General features: G+C 40.3%; 1 protein-coding gene across 1 annotated transcript in view; it reads left to right on the top strand.

The window, feature by feature from the left end:
- The first annotated feature begins 2,099 nt into the window (after window positions 1-2,099).
- Window positions 2,100-21,526, top strand: part of Adam28 (ADAM metallopeptidase domain 28) — a 40,018-nt gene continuing 20,591 nt past the window's right edge. The window contains exons 1-10 of the mRNA XM_013034401.1: window positions 2,100-2,151; window positions 7,667-7,770; window positions 9,724-9,800; window positions 10,496-10,574; window positions 11,705-11,781; window positions 13,814-14,006; window positions 15,187-15,258; window positions 16,365-16,436; window positions 18,102-18,271; window positions 18,676-18,760. Of these exons, the coding sequence (XP_012889855.1) occupies window positions 2,100-2,151; window positions 7,667-7,770; window positions 9,724-9,800; window positions 10,496-10,574; window positions 11,705-11,781; window positions 13,814-14,006; window positions 15,187-15,258; window positions 16,365-16,436; window positions 18,102-18,271; window positions 18,676-18,760 (981 nt within the window). The remainder of the gene's footprint in view (window positions 2,152-7,666; window positions 7,771-9,723; window positions 9,801-10,495; window positions 10,575-11,704; window positions 11,782-13,813; window positions 14,007-15,186; window positions 15,259-16,364; window positions 16,437-18,101; window positions 18,272-18,675; window positions 18,761-21,526) is intronic.

Below are 21,526 nucleotides of genomic sequence, written 5' to 3'. Positions count from 1 at the left end.
GCAGGGAGTTGTGTGTGGGGGGGAGGGGGGGAGTGGTCCTCATACAAATCTGTTCTTGAAGCCAGGTGCCAGTGGCTCACGCCTGCAATCCTAGCTGCTCAGGAAGCTGAGATCTGAGGATCACTGGTCAAAGCCAGCCTGAGCAGGAAGTCCATGAGAATGAGACTCTTATCTCCAATGAACCACCAGAAAACTGGAAGTGGAACTGTGGCTCAAGTGGTAGAGCTGAAGAGCTGAGGGACAGTGCCCAGGCCCAACGATTGACAAAATAAAATAAAATAAATCTGTCCTTGAATGACTCCTCATTACTTGTTTTCTAGAACATATTACTAGCATACCTTCAGAAATTAATTGGAAATCGTTTCTGGATAAGGATGGGATCCAGGAAAAACCAACTTTCCGCCAATGTATTGGAAACGCTCTAGAGACACAGCTGGTGCTCTCCACATAGCTTTCTCCCCAGCCCCTGCTACCCTGGCTGTCTTGGCCGTGGTTCATGGGGCCCGCAGGATGCTTGTGCTGTCTCTGGTTCTACAACAATGGCTGTCCCCTTCTTCTGTTACCTCTCACTCCTGGGCCTCCACGTACAGTTTTATACCAAATCCGTTCCATGGCCAACATCTCTTTATGATTCTTTATTAGGACAATCATCCACATCCACACCTTCTAACACAAATTCGTAACTCCCAAACCTGCACCCATTATTTTACTAATTCATTGTCAACTTTCTAGCACTGTATTTTAATCTTACTCAACTGGTGACTGCCATATTTAGTCTAAATGCAATTAGATACATTTTGCAAATACTTTATATGGCATCCCATGCAACTGAAAGTTCCTATATTTATATTTTATTGTGACTTGTTTTGTGAATAATGTAAATATGGGGTAAATACCAGTGTGGACTGATACATTGAATGGTGGAGGAAGAGTTGGCAGCAGATGGAGATTGTGAGAAGTAATCTTTGCTAACCTGTATCTTATTCCAAGGATCAGACAGAGTTGTGATATCTTCCTGAGGGGGGAAAAATGAAATTAATACAAGGAAGTCATTATATTTTGCCATATGTTGCCACTTCACATTTCTTTTTAAGTTTTATTTTGAACTAGCATACATTAATATCACAAGGGTTTTGTTGTGATCATTCCATAGATGTGGACAGTGTATTTTGAACCAGTTCACCTACTCTAGGATATTTTTTTTCCTTCTGCCTTCTTTTCAAACAAAATGGAGGCAAAATGGTATTTATAACATAGAGTGTATCCAAGACTAATATAAATATACTAAGTGTCATGGATTTAGAGAAATGCATGGAACTCAATTTGTCCAGTTTAGTCTCTTTACAACCAGTGACAAGACATTTCATCCTTGGGGTCATGGAGTTTCTGTCCTCCCCTGTATCCTGGCTGTCGTTTGGGATGCATATACCCTGGAAATCTGGGTGCGCCTGCGTTACCCCAAGTTCTTAGGTCAGAATAGATCAAGTCCCCTGGGAGCACTCATGCTGACATTCAATATGAGACCCATGGAAATCAGAGCTTTACGGAAATCACTTGAGTTAGAAATCATTCTATCAAACCCCCTACATGAAAGAAAGAAGACTCACATTCTCAAGACGTTTTTTGGAAACCTGGCTAAAATTATATATAAAACAATATACATGCTTCTACATATATAACCCATGTGCTATAGCCATCATCTGCACACAAGCCTATGCACGTAGTATGCATCATATGCATCACATAGTTATTATGCCTATGATAAGTGACAGGCTCGCTTATACACCAATCAGGAGAGCTCGGGCAGGTCCCTCCTGAGCTATGGAACTAGATGGGAAATCCACACCTTTTTGTGTGTAGAGAATGTGGAGGAGAAAATGGGGTGGAATTCAGGAATCTGCAGAGGCAGCCAAAGAGGTGCCAGGATTTCCTCCTGCTGAGCCATTGTTGTGGTACCTCAGCAGGGATTGTGCAACACCTGCACTGAGCACTGGCTGAGGCTGAGCACAATGAGCCTGAGCCTGGAGTTCACTCTGTCTCTGGTGGGAGAAGGCAGGGGCAGAGCAGAGGGCAGGGCTGGCCTGCTGCCCTGGCCCAGCATGTGGCCAGGGAGTCTGGTGCTCCTGACTTTCCTCCTTGCTCCAGTTCCAGGTAGGACAGTACTCTTCCTTGGCTTCTGCAAAGTACCAGAGGGGTTTGCAGACTTTTTGTCTGCTCCTAGCAGTTCTGTTGTAGTTCTGTTCTCCCCTCTCTAATTTTACTAACCCATCTGATTGGTTTTATCACCTGTTGTTTTGAGGGGCAGGGGCCTGAAGTCTCAGGGTAAAGCAGAGATCTTGAACTGATATTGACATGTCTGAACTGAGGATATTTACAAAGGGGAAGATGACATAGGGCATCATATAAATAATGAATGTGACCTCTGAGGTTTGATCAAACGTTATCTTGTCATACTTAGTTTGTTGCCGATGCGATAGATTTCACTGACTGTGGCTGGGCGAAAGCTTCTGGGAATACTGGTTATTATCTGTTTGGCAACCTGTATTTTTCTGGACCACATATTTTTGTACACCTAATCCTTTCATTGTGGGTGATAATAAATACACAAATTGGAAACAAATTTTTCTGTCAACTTTTGTATAGAAAGCCTTGTGACATTACTGAACAGAAAATGTGTTTCAGTTAAGTGAAAGTTAATAATTCACTCTTGTTCTGTGGGAACATGGCTTCATAGTAATACAGTTCTTTTAACATGTGTCATCATTGATGGTACACGCTCAACTTGATTTTGGATAAAAGAGATTTTAGTAACACACTTCTCCAGCTGATTTCTATCTCCAGTGCACAAGCTGGCAAGTTAGTGGTGATTCCTTACCTGTTAAAATGTTTCTCGGGTCTTAGAATGTTGGCTTTTGCCTGGGGAATGAGAGGAATTTTTAATCAAAAGCATAGAGTAAGGGAAAGAAAGACTCTCCTTTTCTGCATCCACTGTGTACTTTGTCATAAAAATGGCTTTCTGATTTTTCAGACTTGTAAACATTTTACTTAATATCCTTAAACACAGAACTGAACTGGGCATGGAAGATTAAAAATCCTACTTTTTGAGGCCACGTTTGGTAGGTATGTTTCCAGAAATGGTATCGTCCACAAGTCGTAGGCTGAACGATTTCTTGCCAATCCTCACTTGAAAAATAAGAACATTCTGAGCTCTGTTTTCCCCAGAATCTCAGAGTCATAGGGCTAACCTGGAGGCCCCTATACTGCAGCCTTTCTCAGAGTCATAGGGCTAACCTGGAGGCCCCCCCCCCACACTGCAGCCTTTTCAGTGTAAGTGGGCTCCCTGGTTTGTTCTGCCCCCCTCAACAGTATGTTCACAACGTGGTATCCCCATGCCTGGAGGTGTGGCGTCTCCCTCCGCAGACGGTGGTGGGCTCATGGGTGCTAAAGTAGTTCCTGTGGAATGGGGAGGTGGAGCGGGCAGCTGCATGCTCACATCTCGCCTCTCCAGCAAACAGGTGCCCCCCTTCTTTTACCACCCAGCTTGTATTCCAAAGGACGGTGCACTCACGGTCGTATGGACCCTGAAATACCCCAGTCTTATTCCCATGGTTGTTATTTCCCAGCCGTGTGCCCGGTTCTTGTCACCAGAAAGAGAATGAGATATGAAATCAGAATAGATGCTTGTAATGAGCTTCAGACTCCCCTGAGAACATGACTTACAGGACTGCGTCATAGAGAAAGAAAGGGGAAAAGTATTTAAAAGCACATGATATGTGTTTGTGTGGCAGGGAGCAAAGGAGTATGTGGGTAAATAAGCTAATTCCATAAGGGTGGACTTCCATGGATGAACCAGAATATTCCAGAAGGACAGCCAAGGGTCTTCCTTCTTTTTGAAATTAGTTTATTCAAAACTGGCCACCATTTCCTTTCCCTTCTAAGATGATTGAAGACCTTAAGCTGTATATTCAGTTTAACCTCCATAGCAAAAACAGTGGGCTTAAATGGGATGCGACATTTTCCTCAAAGCTTATACTCCTGTTTCTGTATCAAGTTAAAGTGTACCAAGATAATTTGAGCTAATACAGAGACTCTCAGAACTAGAGTCATGGTCACTTCAGAATTCCTGATTTAGGGCTCAGTATTATGTGTTTAGTTTTGAAAACACATCGCTTTAATCAACCTAGAAAAGATTTGAACAAAAATGAAAATGTCAAGATTACAGTAAATGTTCCAGTCTCCAAAATGGATCCCAACACATTAACAAGTAAAATAGCGATCCAGACTGGAGTCTGTGTTGTTCATCCCATCCGGGAGCTTGGACTCTTATAATACTAACTAATGGTAGTGTTGTTTTTACCATTACCTAATAATTTTTATTTTCTTGATCCTGTTTTGCTGGTGAAAATTAATACAACATAGGAGTTCTGTGGGAGAGAGAAAGTGAGTATTAAAATAAATTAGTGGAAACAGATTATGTTACACCTTGGATTTGTGTAATCCCTGGATGGCAGTTACCTGTGTTTGTTCTACCAACTTCAAAATGATTAATGATATTATTCATTTTGGAGAAGGCTTCTCTGACTCCACCAAACTTCGGATGACTGAGGCAACTAATGTCTAAGTCTATTGTATACCTATGTGTGCGTGGAAATTATTCTATTGAAATCTCTTTATCTACGGGGCCTTCTCGCTTTCAGGAAAATAAGAGCCTTGAAGGGAAATTCTATCTGTTTGTTTTAGAGAACTCAGTATGTTGCAAGGATTTAGAATGAGCTGGAAAGCCACACATTTCATACTGAGAGAGAGAGAGAAGTTGTTGAAGGCTTTTAAAAGAGATCCTGGGATTTATTTTGCTTTGTTTTGATGTAGAAGTGCTCATCATGTGGAAGTGCTCACCATGGGACAATGCATTGGGAATAAACTGTATAATGAACATTTCAAGTCCATATTTAAGAGCCAGTTGGTCATTTCTGGCTTGGTGAAACATTAGACTCGAAGATTATCCGGAAGCATGGAGATCAGTGTACACAGCAGAGAAAACTAGTATGGGATGTATGTATGTATGTATGTATGGATGGATGGATAGACAGATAGATAGATAGACATACAAATACATACATACATACATACATATATACATACATACATACATACATACATCTGTATCCTTATCAGGAACATTTCAGAATGAGGTGTGTGTGTGTGTGTGTGTGTGAGAGAGAGAGAGAGAGAGAGACAGAGACAGAGAGAGAAAGACAGAGAGAGAGAGACAGAGACATTCTGCTTGTAGAGAAAAAAACCAGATGGAAAGTTGTTGTGTATTTATGAAGTTATTTATGAGTGAAAACAAGCTTATGTCCTAATGTTTCTTATTATAATCATATGCAGTATGGATGAAAACTGCTAATATGACTTTCTAAAGCTAGTTAATAAGGTGGCAACATTCCATAAAATGTGGCTTTACCACTCAACGTTAATGGGACCAATTGGATTGGTTAGACACTGTAGTACACCAGGAAGCATATTGGAACCTTATGGTACTCCTATTTTATGGCACTGAGCTGAAGGAGACTGCTGGAAATTGCACCAAGAATGATTTTCTTACCTCTTGGCATCTTATTGTGCTGAAGGAATTATGAAGATTGAACCAAATGGAAAGAACATGATTGAAGTTCCTCTTAGAGTTCTGTATATTCGTTCTGGAAAACATTTTTTAATAATGTATGTTATTCTGTTTCTTTATCATACGTTAATTAAATAGAAACAAAGGCATCTGTTGATAGTCTCTATGAATCAACTGAAGAAAGTTTGATGTTTTTCTTGAAGTGTCACAGTGTTGCAAGGCTTGAATTTTGTCACAACACGATTAGAACTTACTCGTGTAAATTATCATCCCTTCTGCAAAGACATTACAGAGGATTCCTTCCCTCAAAACTATAGAGGTTTGAACAAGCTTTAGCATTCATTTAACCTACCCCCTCTTTTCAAACAAATAAAACAAACCTCAAACCAATCTCTGGATTATGGTATTCTACTGTCAATATCCTTCCTTTTAAGTGTTTTTGAAATGTTCATTTGAGATAGTAACCACTCATTATTTACTCTCTAAGAGCTCTAAGTTCCAGCCAAATTTAACAATGTTTTCTAACCTTTCAGATGAAATGTAAATGGCTCTGGAATGATTAAAGAAACTAAAACTTGACATCCCTTGAGATATTTGGGGTTTCTACTTTCGTTCTTGAAGAACATTTTAAGAACTTTGTTTTGTCCTCTGAGATGTCTCTGGGGTAACTGAGAACTCCTCCCTGGGGACAGGTGGGCAAGTCAGCTGTGTGAGCACCTTGGTCACTCTTGTTTATAAGGTTAATTAGGGTGACACAGATTTATTCTAACATAGACGATAGGTTTGAGAGGTTTAATGACAGCCTCCAAATCAGACAGCACATGTAACACAAGCAAGAAACGCAAGCCTCTCCAATCCCAGGCCCAGTCTTAGGAAATAAGCACTTAAGTCCCAAGAAGGTGGTGGCAGTAATTTTGCAATTTGCTTTCAATGTAATTATTGGCTCAAAATAGTCTTACTCACCCTCATATTCAATGAAATAAGCTAGGCAAAAAGCCAGAGGTCACATATATCCCCTCATAGGTGGATGTTATACTTAAAATGTTTAAAAAATACATAATCATATACAAGATCATAGGTTTATTTGTGGATAAACACATTTGATCGATCTGAATAAAATACGGTATGTGCATCTGTAAGATGCCATGGTGAAGCTTCTCTTGCACAATCAACAGCACTCAAAGACTATTAAGAATTTGAAGCATGCCTTGTCTGGGGCCCAGGTACTAGGGGAAGGGAGCAGATGAATGCAGAGGGGAGAAAAGGGTAAATAGAGTCAAAATTCCCATGTCTGAGAAGGGTAAAAGGAATCTTGCTTAGACAGGTTTGGGAAAGGGAGTGGGGAAACTGACAAAGGAGTGATTGTAGCCAAGCAGCATTGTACACATACATGATTTGTTCAAATTAATCCCCTTATTCTACTATTAACTGATGTTGGGCCGGGGAGGGGAAGTGTGTGGCGAAAAAGGTCATTTCGGGTCAGTAGTTCTGCCCGATTCTTCTCTAATTTTTGCTTTCTCCATATTTTTGCACACAAAGGAATGAAGAGTGGATTTGTATTGCCTTTGCCCATTTGATCAACACATCATTGGACCCTTTTCTTCCTGTACCACAGTTTCAAAGTTGCTACTGGCAGATCCAAGACAACCATATTTGAATTAGAAATGGGGTGCACTGGCTGTTTCATGTTTACAACACTGTGGGGTATTCAGGGCTCCTCTGCTCAGTTACTTAAGGAAGTTGACTTTGGCTTCTACCTTTTTGTTTTGTCTTTTTCTGCTATGATTTATCTACTTAGGAAATCATTGCAGGGGACCCAGGATGACAAGAAGAAATGGGAACATTCAAAAGAAATATTGTCTCTACCCAGAGAAACACTTCCACTTTCAGTGAAAAACACTGCCAGCCCAGGCATGGCAGACATGAATCTTGGAAAGTCTCTGCGTAGCATGGTCCGTGGGGATTGCAGCGTGGCCAACCGTGGGCCAGCAGCCCGGTTCTGTGCTGCCGTGAAGTCTTCTTCCCCACACCTTTCTGTTTCAGTGAGAGGCACGAAAGAACTCCCCAAGGCAAAGAAATATGAAGTTGTCTATCCTGTAAGACTTCATCCACTGCACAAAAGAGAGCTCGCAGAGCCCAAGAACCAGGTATGCCTTCTGATTTCTCAGAGAATCTTCATCTGATGTTCGTGTGTGTATATGTGTATGTGTGTGTGTATGTGTATGTACACATGTGCATATATGCATAGGTATGTATGTGTATTCACACATGTTTACACATGCACATCTCAATGTTTCCATTGTATATGCACACACATTGTAAATTGAACATTTCAGTCATCATGCTTTAGAGTTAAATAATATTTATTTGTGCTCCTTTTTGACTTTCCATTTTTCCTTATAACTGAAAGGCCTACTCTTGGCTTCATTTTAAAATTTTATTCTGAAAAGTAAAATAAACAGTCTCAGGTAACAGTCTGGCCTTCAATGTTTTATGATAATGTAGGCTGTATACTTATAAAAAAGCTGCAATTTACAATCGATCTATCTGCCTATCTGTGGATCATCCATCCACACAGATACAAATATGGTCATTAAAGTGGGAGAAAATAAACTATTGCAAGTGAATGTGCACTTGCATTCTATCCCGAAATTTATCTTTTCCAAGCAGACAGCATTAAAATATGCATTCATCCTTATTCCTTAATGAACTATAATGCAATCTCAGTCAACATGCACCCAACACATTTTGTGAGTTGTAAGAGAAATTCAAAAAGGGACCAACGTTTAGTGAGGCAGTGTACCTCTGTAATCTCAGCACTCTGGAGGTCTGAGAAGAGAGCTGTGGGTTTGAGGCTATCCTGGGCTACATAGTATAACCTTGTCTACAAAACAAAACCAAGCAAAGCAAAGCAAAGCAAAGCAAAGCAAACCAAACCACCACCACCACCAAACCCTGCCACCACCGGTTACTGATATATAGGAGATTATCTGTACTAATGTATTGGAATTGATGAGCCAATGGATGCGATTAATGGAATGTGTAGATGTATAATTATAAAGTATTACGTATCCAGCTCAGTAGCTGAATGTAAATAGGCACAGGACCCTATGTTTTCCTAATCCACAGAGAAGAAAATTAGCATCTGAATTCAAATGGTTAGTTTGTGTTCACACCTTAACTTCGTCATTTCTCTCTGTGTAAATTCAGGAAGACACTGGTAATTCTTGGTCTGAAAGTTCAGGTAGTACTCATATGTATACTTTATGAATGTTTTGAGATGTTTGTTTTGTATGAAGCATGAGTCAGAATGCAAGTATTAATGGCATATTGGATGTTACTTGAACACTGATTAGGCATGCAACTCCCTTTTCTGGTGTGAAATTATCTAGGTCTATTACAAAGGTATTTTCTGTGTCTTTGATAGCTCTCTCTCTCTTTATTTGTTATTTTTTGTCAGTCATGGGGCTTGAACTCTGGGCCTGGGCGCTGTCCCTCAGCTCTTCGGCTCAAGGCGAGCGCTCTACCACTTGAGCTACAGTGCCACTTCCTCTTTGATAGCTCTCTACCTTTTCTTTTCCAAATACCCGCATCCTGTAGGACATAAAATTTTGTTCCCAAATACTTGTTGATTCAACTACATCTTTGCCAAGCACATCAATTTTATCTTTTCTTTGCTGGTCTTGGGCTTGAACTAAGGACCTGGGTGCTGTACCTTAGCTTTTTCACTTAAGACTGGCACTGCAGCATTTGAGCCATAGCTCCGTTTTTTAGATTTCTCATGATTAATTTGATATAAGAGCCTCTTTGGTTGGTCTTCCCAAGGTTGGCTTCAAACCACAGTACTCAATGCTCAACCTCCTAAATAGCTCAGATTACAGGCATGAGCTACCCACACCAGGCTGATCTTCTCTTTTAAAAGATGCATATAAAGATCAGAGATCGTTTGCCTATTAGGTAGAAGGGAATAAGCAGACATTAGGTAGCATATAATCTACTGCTGTAGAAAAGCCAGGACTGTCTGCCAAGATCTATACGGGTCGAAGCTGGCCAATAAACCTTCATGGCAGCTTTTTAATTCATAATGCATTTTTTTGCAGGCTCCATCTGAAACTGAAGTAACATACGAGGTGAAAGTTAATGGAAAAGTTACCATGCTTTATCTGAAGAAAAACAAGTAAGTACTTCTACCTCTGGTATTATCCTCACCACCAGCAAGCTAGGAGGTACAAAATGTGGAAACTGAATCTCATGCTACTTCCTGGTTCTGTGGAAATTTGTTTCTACTAAAGCAGTAATAACGCACTAGGTCAAACAGCTTGCTAGTGTTTTGACACTTTTAGAAATGAAACACAGTGTGTGAGCAGACATAGATTTTACTTCTTCTATGAAAGAGATGGAGAAATTCCATGTCTCACTATGCTATGATAGTTTGGTTTTCCTCTTTGCTATTATAATCGATCAATATGGCAGGATGATATTAGAAAACCATTTGTATCTCAGAAAAGAACAAGGCATCATAAATCTCTATGAAATTCTGGGATTAAATACAAATATAAAAATAACGGCAAAACCAGAACTTGCTCTTTCTCCTCTCCAATATTAGGCTTCTTCCTGCCATTCCAGCCACTCACCTATCCTCTTTCTCATCTATTACACTGCCTTTGATTCCTTCATTCTTTCCATTTGGCCCCTCTGAATTCAACATTGTGTTTCCAACTCACCTGCCTGACCAGATCTTGCTCGTCCTGTATCTACACTATTATAATAGTCGTGTTTTCCTAAATCTGTGCTTTCCAGTTTTCAATCCTTAGCTTCATTCTCTGGACTTCACAGTTCACACCAGTAACCAAGCTCTTTTTCTTCCCCCAGGAATCTCCTTGCACCTGGCTACACAGAAACACATTATAATTCCAATGGAGAGATGGTCACCACAAGCCCACAGATCATGGTATAGAAGTCCCTGGTAATGGGGAGGGGGATGCGCCCAGGGACCCAAATATAACAACTCTGCCAGGCAAACAGTAGTGAAACTCCACTTATAGCCTTTGTGTTGCTTTTAAATAGCAGTATTAAACTTCATTACTTATCTTCCAACTTTTTAACATTTTCCCCCTCAGAACAATAGCATTCCTAACACCTTCAGGAGCCTTTTCCATCCTTAGAGGAAGGTGGGCTGAAGAAACCCATGTTTTCTTTCAAGTAGCTTTCTACAGAGTGATTCCATTGTCTGGAGACACTTCTGGTGGCCCCAGACAATTCAGATCCCCTCTCTGGATCCTGGGGTCTCTCCACCTGAAGACTTTAGCCTCAGTGGAGGTTGTAGATATCCATGTTTTCCTCCAAGACAGTTCTACTCTTTGATCTCTGTCAAGAGCCCGCTTCTTGCCTTATACTGAACACTGGTGCAGCAGGGCCTTCTACGCAGAGCTACCTTTTCTCTTGGAAGCCTTCTGATTTTTCTCCACTGTGGCAGCTGTGAACACATTCACACATGCCGTCACCCCTCTCTGTGTCCCACAATAGCAAAGTCCCACATGGAACACTACATGGAAAAGCCTTGAGAATGCTACTCTGTGACCCATGAGTACAGCGTGTGTTGCACAGATACACTTGAATTCAGTAGAACTCTCTGGATACATTAAAATATACAAATGTCAATCTGAATCACCTTCTAGTTGGGAAACATTTAGTAGATCTTAGAAGAAAAAGTTTTAATGGTTAATCATCCATAAAAGGGAAAGAAAAGAAAAGGAAAGGAAAGGCAGTGTTTGGAAGATTCAAGTTTTAGATTTATGTGATTGATCTATGTCTTCAAGTAATAGTCAAACTTTTTTATTCTATTCCAGCAGTTCCCATATGTAATTAGTACTTCATTTTCATTTGTTGGGATAATTAACTCAAATGAATCATTTTAGCTCACACAGAAAGCCTTTAGAATTCATTTTTCCCCTTATCTACATTAATTGTTATGCAGCAGAAAGTCACTGGGAAGGTCCTTCTGTAAGATTTCAAACTTGAATTTACCAGGGAGTTATAAAAACCATGAATCTCCAGAAGGCCCTTTTCTCTTTCCTTTAGGATAACTGCTACTACCAAGGCCATGTCATTAATGCAGAAACTTCTGACGCCAGCATCAGCACGTGTGAGGGTCTCAGGTAAGACTTCGTGAATGTCTTCAATGTACTTGTGATCACAGACAGGCAGGTGTAAGGAGTCTCAACTCCCAGGTATAATTAGTTATGCTACATTGATTATGAATTCTACGCTTATAAAAATTTAAGTTTGAAGCAGAAGCCATTTCCTTTTATAAAAGTATGTAAGTTGCAGGCTGGGAAGGTGGCTCAGTGGTAGAGCGCTTGCCTTGCATGCCTGAGGCCCTGGGTTTGATTCCTCAGCACCACATAAGCAAAAAAGAAAAAACCCAGAAGTGGCACCGTGACTCAAGTGGTAGAGTGCTAACCTTGAGCTGAAGAGCTGAGGGACAGCGCCCAGGCCCAGAGTTCAGTCCCCACGACCGGACCCTCCCCTTCCCCCCAAAAAAGTATGTAAGTTGCACATTGGGCTTGCTTTCAGAATGGTTTTGTTTCCCTGTTACCTGGATTCAGTTTTAGTGTCAAAGACCTTTAGGAAATGAGAGTTCCTCTTCTCTCCTTCTCCCCATTGTGAATTTCTCCCTCCCCATCCCCTTCTCTTTCTCTCTGTCTCTGTGTACCATATCTTATTCATAACCATGGCATCTATTTCTTTTCATCTCTGTGTGTCTGTCCATGGTAATTTATCCGCTGATTATCTAATTTCCTTTTCTCTATTTCCAGTTGACTATTGTAAGGCGTCTCAATTTCAGAGTGTCCTGAACCTAAAGATTGTCTCATGCATTGGGTATTTTTCCTGTGTTTGCTATGCCAATCAATAGCATAAACAACATATAATTTCCCATCCAGAATCAGAACAACTCAAGCACTTCTTGCTCATGCCCTTCCATGCTACCTCGCTTCCCTCATTAAAGCCCCACGAGAGCTTTTATGTAAACCATTGGAAAAAGAACTCATGATTCATCTGCCAGATCCCCCTCTTGGTATCTTGCAATTTTACACCCAATTAAGCTACTCTCCCTGTTAATATAATCTCCCTATTATATACTCTTGTGTTTCTTTGTCTATTGTAAGTATGTCTATCATATACATGATGTATATGTATATGTATTATTTGATTATTTTATATGTACCCATTTCCTCATTTGAATAAGGTCCATGAGAGAACCCACCACGACTGTTTTTTAAAAAATATTTTGTATTTTTTCATACCTATCCTTAGTTCTATGTCTAATGATTAATGGGGTCCTTGCTGCATATTGTAAATCTAAACTCAGCACTTCAGCTCAAGAATTGAGAAGAAATTGTCAAAAATGCATAATCACATGCTTTGTGTGTTATATGTTATGATCTTCATCATTATTCTATTAGATAAACAGGTATTATGACTTTCATTGGGTAGACTGAAATAAAGGCCAAGTGAATTTAAATATTCTACCCATGGTATCATGGGTAATCTGCGACAGACCTAGGATTTTAACACTTCACCTACAAGATCCCAGTCTCCATCATTTTTAGAACACCCAGAATAGACAAAGCTGGAAAATCAGGACAGTGTGTTGAGTCAGGAAATAACTCTACTAGTGTCAGAACTGACGTGGTGGGTTACCTGATGTTGCTATGGGCTTTTCTCACTAGCAGATCCTAAATCCATATAGAGTAAGTATATACAAGTAGTTATTTAAGAGCATCACAAGCCAGGCTCATGCCTGTAATCCTAGCTACTAAGGAAGCTGAGATCTGAGGATCATGGTTCAGAGCCAGTCCTGACAGGAAAATCTGTGATACTCTTATCTTCAATAAACCACCAGAAAACCAGAAGTGGCACTGTGGATCAAGTGGTAGAGTGCTTGCCTTGAGTTGAAGAGCTCAGGAACAAGGCCCAGGCCCAGAGTTCAAGCCCTACAACCAACTCCCCCCCGCAAAAAAAGAGCATCACCAGCTACAAGTTTCATCATATTCTATCACCATTAGATGAATCTGTCTTGGCATTGACTAGCAATTTCAAGAGGCTGCTTTGTTTGATATCACCTGTAAGTCTGTACAACCTAAATGCAAGAACTCAGGAAGCAACTCAAATTCTCCTGTTCTTCAGGGGCTACTTCAGCCAAGGAGGTGAAAGGTACTTCATTGAGCCCTTAAGCCACAGGAACCAGGATGACCAGGAACACGCTCTCTTCAAGGAGGATCCTGAAGAAGACGTGGTCAATGCCACCTGTGGCTTGGGTGATGTGTTACGGGCCCACCAATCACACCACAGTGTGGATTTACCTGCCACCAGAGTGATTGTACGTATACTCTGATTTTTAGTTTGTGTCCCTGACATGTAGGATGGATGACCTGTGTTCCAGTCTTAGCAATGCAAATGACTTTACATTTTACAGTAGCTGTTGCCAAGTTGTAGATTGTAGAGACATTGATCATAAAGATTGCATTGATAGTTTATTTAATAAGCACTTGTTGGTCAACTATTAGTATCTACAAGGTACAAGGGTTTAAAAGAAGTCTGAAATACAATACCTGTCCTGTCAACTCTTTCCAGGCTACAATAATTAAAAAAGACAACAAATCATTATTATTAGTTGGAAAATCCTAATTTCTTCATGAATGCATTCAGTAAAACTTGTCTTCAAGAGCACAGAAAAAAAAAACAGTGGGCAAAGATGTAGAATATGCTGCAGGAGCAAAGAATCTGCTTTACTATTATTTTATTTCTTTACTTCAGCAGATAACAGAAACAAAGAATATTCTTTTGTGTCTAAAACTACGAAGCGTAATTTGGAATATTTTTGTAAGGATTGCTTTTGTTGCTTTCAATATCTACTTCAAATCTCATCCTGTCTTCTAAATGTTCTCAGAGTTGACACCCACTGAGCAGACTTGTTTCGATAGCCTTGGGGGTTGAATCCTTTGCTGTCAGTTTAAATTCTACCAGTGTAACCTAAGAGCCTAGAAAAACCAGTCCTGGTTACATGGTGCTGTGAATGTTGGCACAAAAATCTAGTCCTCTGTTTTAGTTCTCTACTAACCAAGTTGAGACAGCCTTGCTTTCCTGACACGCTGGTTATTTTGGATTTCCTTCCACCTCAGTGACAAAGTAATAGATATGAACCAGAACAGGAATTTAAAAAAAAATGACTAAATTCTTGATTTCAAGAGTTGAAATCAGGAATTCTCTGTTTCATGGCAGGATGGTGGAGAAAAATCCACTGTTTTCAGATCTGTTCAAGTTCCCCTACTAATTAACTGTCAAATAATTGATTGTGGTTATCTAAGGGGCTTAGGACAGATTATTGTTTAATGTCTCTTCTCACTGTAATGTTCTGAGCCTTGTCTAGTGAACATTCTAGCTGTTAAAATGGAAATATTATCAGCCTTCATTCTCATTCAAGACCTCTTATGAAATTGTACATATTGAGCAAGAGAAGGAAAAATGCTGTCTTATTAATATTCCTCTTTATATTTCAGAAGATGCATGGTGGGAAGAATCAGGAACAGAAGAAATATATAGAATATTATGTGGTCCTGGATAATGGTGAGGTAATTAGAGCAGACAGATGTGTCCTTTAAAATCCTCCTCTCTGCACACTTACTATGTGAGACAGTCATGTCTGGATCTCTTTTTAAATATCATGAGCTATTGTGAGAAATATTCTAAACCTATGAAATCTGATATTTATAAGTAAGCTGATAAGATTTCTCCTTTTCAGAATTAGGTATCTTTTATGGTCTGCATAAATTGAATAGTTGATCCTATAATGCACTTTCTTTAATGCCTTAAAAGCTCCAAACATAGTTTTGGATTAATTTCTTTTGCCATATTGGATTCTGCCAAGCACTTAAACGCTTATAAATGCATATTCCTCACGAAACAGTAAGTAGAAGGGTTCAATGTCTCTTTGGCAAAAGGCAAGTCTTTGTAGCTACTCACAGTTTATCTTTTATAAGAGTGTATTTTCATAGAGTGGAATCTCCCATTCCCTCCCCTCCCCTGCTCTCCTCTCCCTTCCCCTTTCCCCCTCTCACCCCCTCCCCTTTCCCCCTCTCACCCTCTCCCCTTTCCCCCTAATAGCCTCCTCCTCTCCTCTCCTCTCCTCTCCTCTCCTCTCTTCTCCTGTCCTTTCTCCAACCCTGGCCTTGTAGGTGCTAGGCAAGTGCTTGACCACCTGAGCCATACTCCCCTCCATTCCCTTTGTCTTATGCTTTGTTTTTGAGACAGATTTTCATTAATTTGCCTGGAGTGACCTCGTGAGCCTCCTGCTCTGCCTTCTGAGCAGCTGGGTTTACAAGCATGTACCACCATGCTCAGGTTTTGTGATCTTTTGAGACAGGTCTGACTCTGTAGCCAGGTTAGTCTCAGCCTTTCCAATCCTCCTGGATTGGGTCTCCCAAGTGTTGGGATCACAAATGTGAGCTAGGCCAGAATCTGAAGAGCTTCACATGGACCCAGTGCTTCAAGGGAGGAACCGTTGCCTTGGCTCCCAAAACATCAAAAACCAATTTGATTCCAACTTTTCCTGTTAGCATTAGTAATTGATTCTTAATTACAATCACTGATAAGTGTTATCAGCTTGCCTTTCTTTTCTTCCTTCCTTTCCTTCATTTGTTCTTTCTACTAATGCCTATTCTTGTTTGTTTTCCCTTAGTTTAAGAAGTATGGCAAAAATCTAGATGAAATAAGAAAGAGAATATTTGAGATGGCCAACTACATTGACATGGTATGATACCTTTTATTGCATATAGTCATGCATTTTTCTAGGAACCCAAGAGGGAAAGCCAGGTCCTCAAGACTCATGCTCTTCCTGTCTCCAGCTGGGTGACCATGCCTTTTCCTACTTAAAATTTAACATCATCCCATTGCAGACACCTTTCTTGCCTACTCCCTCCACTGATCTGAGGCCCATGAAGATTTAAAAGCTGGTTTCAGTGGGATGCTGATCACTGAGAACAAAATCCCCACAGCAAACCATGCAAAGGGGGAAAATTCCATCAGTGCATTACTAACTTAATCCTCACCAGAACATAAGTCAGATACGCATAGTAACTTGCATAGCATCACAGCCATCGTAAGCAACAAGATAGGCCTGGAATGGAGATCTGTCAGGTTCTAAAGCTCAGCTCAGCCATACAGTGGTTGGTGGTGCTCTTTAAACCTGACTCTGTCACCTAAAATACTAATAATGCTCGTGCATCCTTTTTAATGAAATATTGTAAATTCCTGGTTGGTTGCAGTATATAACTGGTTGAATATATACACTTTGTTTGAAATAAGAGAATCTATTAGTAGTGCCTGCAAGTCCTCTAAAGGCAGAAGAAACCAGCAGGGATTCAGTATCGTAGGCCATTGCTCATCCTCTAACCATGGAGACCACACTGAATTTTCCTATGAAACTCCAAGCACTAGGCCTCCATTACTAGCACTTTCTTTGTGCTAAGTACTTTCCTGTGTTGCAGACAAACATGGAGAACATGTTTTTCAAGTAATTCTTCCTTGGAGGAGTTAACATTTCTCTGAGGGAGACAAAGGTATATGCAGAGGTAAATAGCACTGTGTGTGGTGATAGATGCTGTAATAGAAGAGTTCTAAGGGGGGTGGGGAGCTGATCACAGGGCCAGGCTGAGCTGCAGAATCCTCTCTCTGACAAGGAGACATCTGAGCAGACAGCTCAAGCAGGGGAGAGCAGGCCTTGACCCTGTGGAGCACGCACACAGTAGAGGGAAGGCCCTGAAGGCACAGTTAAGTTGTCAAGTTTGAGAAGGGGCACGGAGGATCATGGGTGACCCTAGGAAGCTGGATCAAGGGTCGTGGGAGATGCTGTGTGGCAGGTAGAGGGGACAAGTCTCTGAGCACCTAGGTGGCCTAGGGGAGGACTTCGCCTTATTCGTCACAATTGAGGAAGATGCTACGGAGCCTGAGCTTCGGTGTTCAGGTGCACGTTCTTAAAAGTGATATTAGGCCAGGCATGATTCTACTAACCCATAATAAATGTTCATAAGCTTAGCTACTCAGGTAAGATATCCAGAGGATTGTGGTTAATCCAGAAAAAAAGTTGTGATACCCTATCTCGGCAATAAAGTCAGGCATGATGGTGCATGTCTTTAATTTCAGTTACATGGGAGACATAGGAGTATCATGGTATGAGGCTACATGGGTAAACCTGTGAGCCCCTATCTGATTTATCAGTGAAACAAAAAAGAGGATAGCTTGAAAGTAGGCCTCTTGTCTCATACATATAGCTTATTTTCTCTTTAAATTTTACGTCTGCATTGTGGCTTTTACAGTGTCGTTATAAGTGTTTTTAGGAATAAAGTCCGCTGGAAATATTATAAGACAGTGTCATCATGCTAAGTCACTGTGGCTGCCGGGCCTTCTCTTTGGACAGCTGTATAGAAAGCTCAATGCAACCGTGGTCTTGGTTGGGCTGGAAATCTGGACGGACGAGGACAAGATCAAGATAACACCCAATGCAACCTCCACCTTGGACAACTTTTCTAAGTGGCGGGGGAGAAACCTCCTCAGCCGGAAGCGTCACGACGTGGCTCAGTTGGTTTCGTAAGTGTTGATCTTCCCCTCTGCCTGCCATCGGGACTTTAGCACGGAAGGTTTTCAAAGACTCGGCAATGCAAGGGACATCTTAGGGAACAGGTCAGACGAGGTTTAGGTACAAGGCTGTAACGTTTCAATCACTCACTCACAGCACAAGAAATTTAATCATGGTGAAAGACGTTCCAGTTGTTACTATGTGATGGAATCCACGTACTTCACTTTCAAGCAATATGAAAGACACGAGAGAAAACAAAATGTCTCAAGCCATCTCAAGAACTGAAGGAGAAGTTTAACAGGGAAGAGCACACTGGGAATTTCTTGGCTGACCATTGAGAGTGCTGCATGAATTGACTACAGGCTATCTGCTTGTAGAATCATAATTTTTGTATCTGTTTGTTTCTTTCCTCTAGCTCTGAAGACTTTTCTGGAGCAACTGTGGGCCTTGCTTTCCTCTCTTCCATGTGTTCACCTTATCACTCGGTTGGCATCGTTCAGGTCTGTTTGAAGATCAACAGATGGTTGATCTAGAATGTACTTTTGCCAAATGCTTCCCCTCTCTGGTCTGTGACAATTATGAGAGTTAATGTCCTGTCCTCTATTGCCTACAAAATAACTTTGATTGAATTATAAATGCTCACCTAATCTTGGACTCCAGGAGAAATCCAACCTAGTCAGGAGAGATTATTTTTTAATACATCTATGATCATGAGGGATATTAGACTATAGTTTTCTGTTCTTATACTGTGGTATTATTTGTTTTGTTATTATAAAATAAGTTACAATATATTCCCAACTCTTGGATATTCTCAAATCCTGGAGTTGAATTTGCTACTATTCTTTCTAAAATGTTTAGTACAATCCACCAGTGACATCACATGAGACTAGACTTTTCTTTGTAGAGAGTTTGATTACAGAGCTCATATCTCACTAGACAGTAAGTGCTGTTCAGATTATGCTTCCTTTAACTGGGGGTGAAGAAGAGTAGTAGGATTTTAACACAGGGCCTTGCACTTGCAAGGCAAACACACTACCACTAGAGTCAAGCCCCAGCCCTTTGGGTTTTAGTTCTTTGCCAGATATAGTCTTATACTTTCTCCAAGGGCTGAGCTCAGACCAGGATTGGCTTACTGCCACTGCCTGCATAGCGGGGTTAACCACAGGAGCCACCCCGTTCAGTTTGTTCTTTAAGATAGGGTCTCACTTTGCTAGGCCTGGCCTCAATCCACAAGCCCCCTATCTTAGCCTGCAAAGTAGATGTGAGCCACTGCACCCAGTGAGATTGTTTACCTTACCTTAAGCAACTCTAGTGGTTTTGTCCTGACCCTAAGTCTTTTTGTTTCTAATTTAATCTATTTCCATTCTTATCTCCATTATTTCCTTTCCTCCTTATACTGCATGTAATTCATTCTTTTTTAATACTCAATCTCCAAGATACTTTCCTATCTATGTTTACATTTTGTCTGGCTCAGAATCTTTTCTTACATTATTTGTAAAAGCACTATACTAACTTCCATTATTTATTTTTGTTTTTATATATTTACATATTTTAATCTATTTTATTGTTACTGTGGAGATGATGTACAGCGAGGCTACACTTATATAAGGCCAGTGATGAGTACATTTCTTTCTGTACCATGTCACCCCCCTCTCCCAGTTTTTTGCTCCATTTTTTTTTTACAGGGTAACTCATACTTTGTTGAATTTCAATACTGGTCATTGTTAATGTTTGTTCTTAGCCAATGCTGCACGCATCCTCTGTAACTATTAAATAGTTTGCTTTCATGCTAACATGTGGTATTAATGTACAATGTTTCTCAGGTCCTTTCGACCCTAAGATTTGAGAGGGCGTTGAAGTAGTTGTGTATAACTGTAGGTTTCTCTGTTTCATGTGGAAGTTTCTACAATGTAGATTTTGAAGTTCAGTTGTTGGTTACTTACATGAGAACACTTTGTATGCTTTTTTGGAGAATCAAGCTTTTACTCATCACACCACCACCCTGAAGTATGCAACTCTGGAGTGTTTCTTGTTTCTCCTGTGATATTAATTAACACAGCTACTCCATCATTCTGTGGCATGGACATGTGTGATAGCACCTCCTCCCTAACTGTATTTTAGCCTGCGTATTTCCTTTTACTTAGATTTATGGTAGGCAATATATAATTGGATTTCACTTTTTTATCTAATAGAAAAAATCTATCTTTTATGCATTTGTCTTGACTTTTACCTTCTGTCTGTTTTTTTTAGTTTTTCATATATATTTTATTATATTATTTGATTGTATTATTTTTAGTGTTTTTCATACGTCCGTTCCTGTCAATTTACCTTGAAAGAACGTCATACTGCTTCAATGTGATGTAAAAGCTTCACAAGAAAATACTCGTGTTCTTTTCTTTCATGCATTGCGCTAATTATAGGTTTATGCTTGTTATAGATGAGAGAAATTCATAGTCCAATGTTACTAGAGTAGCCTTAGTAGTCTTTCATTAAAACTTAAAATAAGAAAAATGTAGACCTACATTTGTCATCCTGTTTTCTTTTTTTTTTTTCATTTGTCATTCTGTTATCCCCACCAGTCTTTTTTGTAAAGATCCAAGTTTCTAATCTGGCATCATAGTTTTTCCTCCCTTTGGACCTTTTAGATCTTTCTTTTTCTCTTATTTATTTATTTGTTTATTTGGATTTATTTGTATGTGAACCCAGGGCTTGGGCACTGTCCCTGAGCTTTATTTTTTGCTCAAGGCTCGTGCTCTACCACTTGAGCCACAGCTCTACCTCTGGCTTTTTGATGAAGTGGAGCTAAGAGTCTCACAGACGTTCTTGCTGGGCTGGCTTTGATCCATGATCTTCAGATTTCATCTTCCTGAGAAGCTAGGATTACAGGTGTGAGCCACCAGAACCTGGCAGAACTTTGATTTTTTTTAATGTTTCTCCTAAAACAGGAGTTTTGCTTTTTGGCAAAAGACTTTATACCTTGCTTTCATGTTAAGTGTATTTTCACAGACAGTTTGCCTTTCTATAACCCCAACTTACTAGTGGATTCAAGAGAAGTTCCAGTTGTTTACCTGCCTGTTCTTGCAGGAGGAAGAATCACACTCTCTCCTGCTTTCTGCACCCTGTGTAGAAACGAACCCAATGTATGTTTAGTGACGGACAAGCACCTTAGCATGTACCAGCTATGTGATGGGCCTCAAGGACTAGACAAAAATAAAATACACACTGTCTCCCTGTGACAAGCTTATTGTGATATGTTGTAATGGACA

Source organism: Dipodomys ordii, unplaced genomic scaffold (assembly GCF_000151885.1).
Source record: "Dipodomys ordii isolate 6190 unplaced genomic scaffold, Dord_2.0 Scaffold189, whole genome shotgun sequence".
Lineage (NCBI taxonomy): Eukaryota > Metazoa > Chordata > Mammalia > Rodentia > Heteromyidae > Dipodomys > Dipodomys ordii.
The sequence above is the reverse complement of the archived record's forward strand: the minus strand, read 5'-3'. Positions and strand labels throughout refer to the sequence as shown.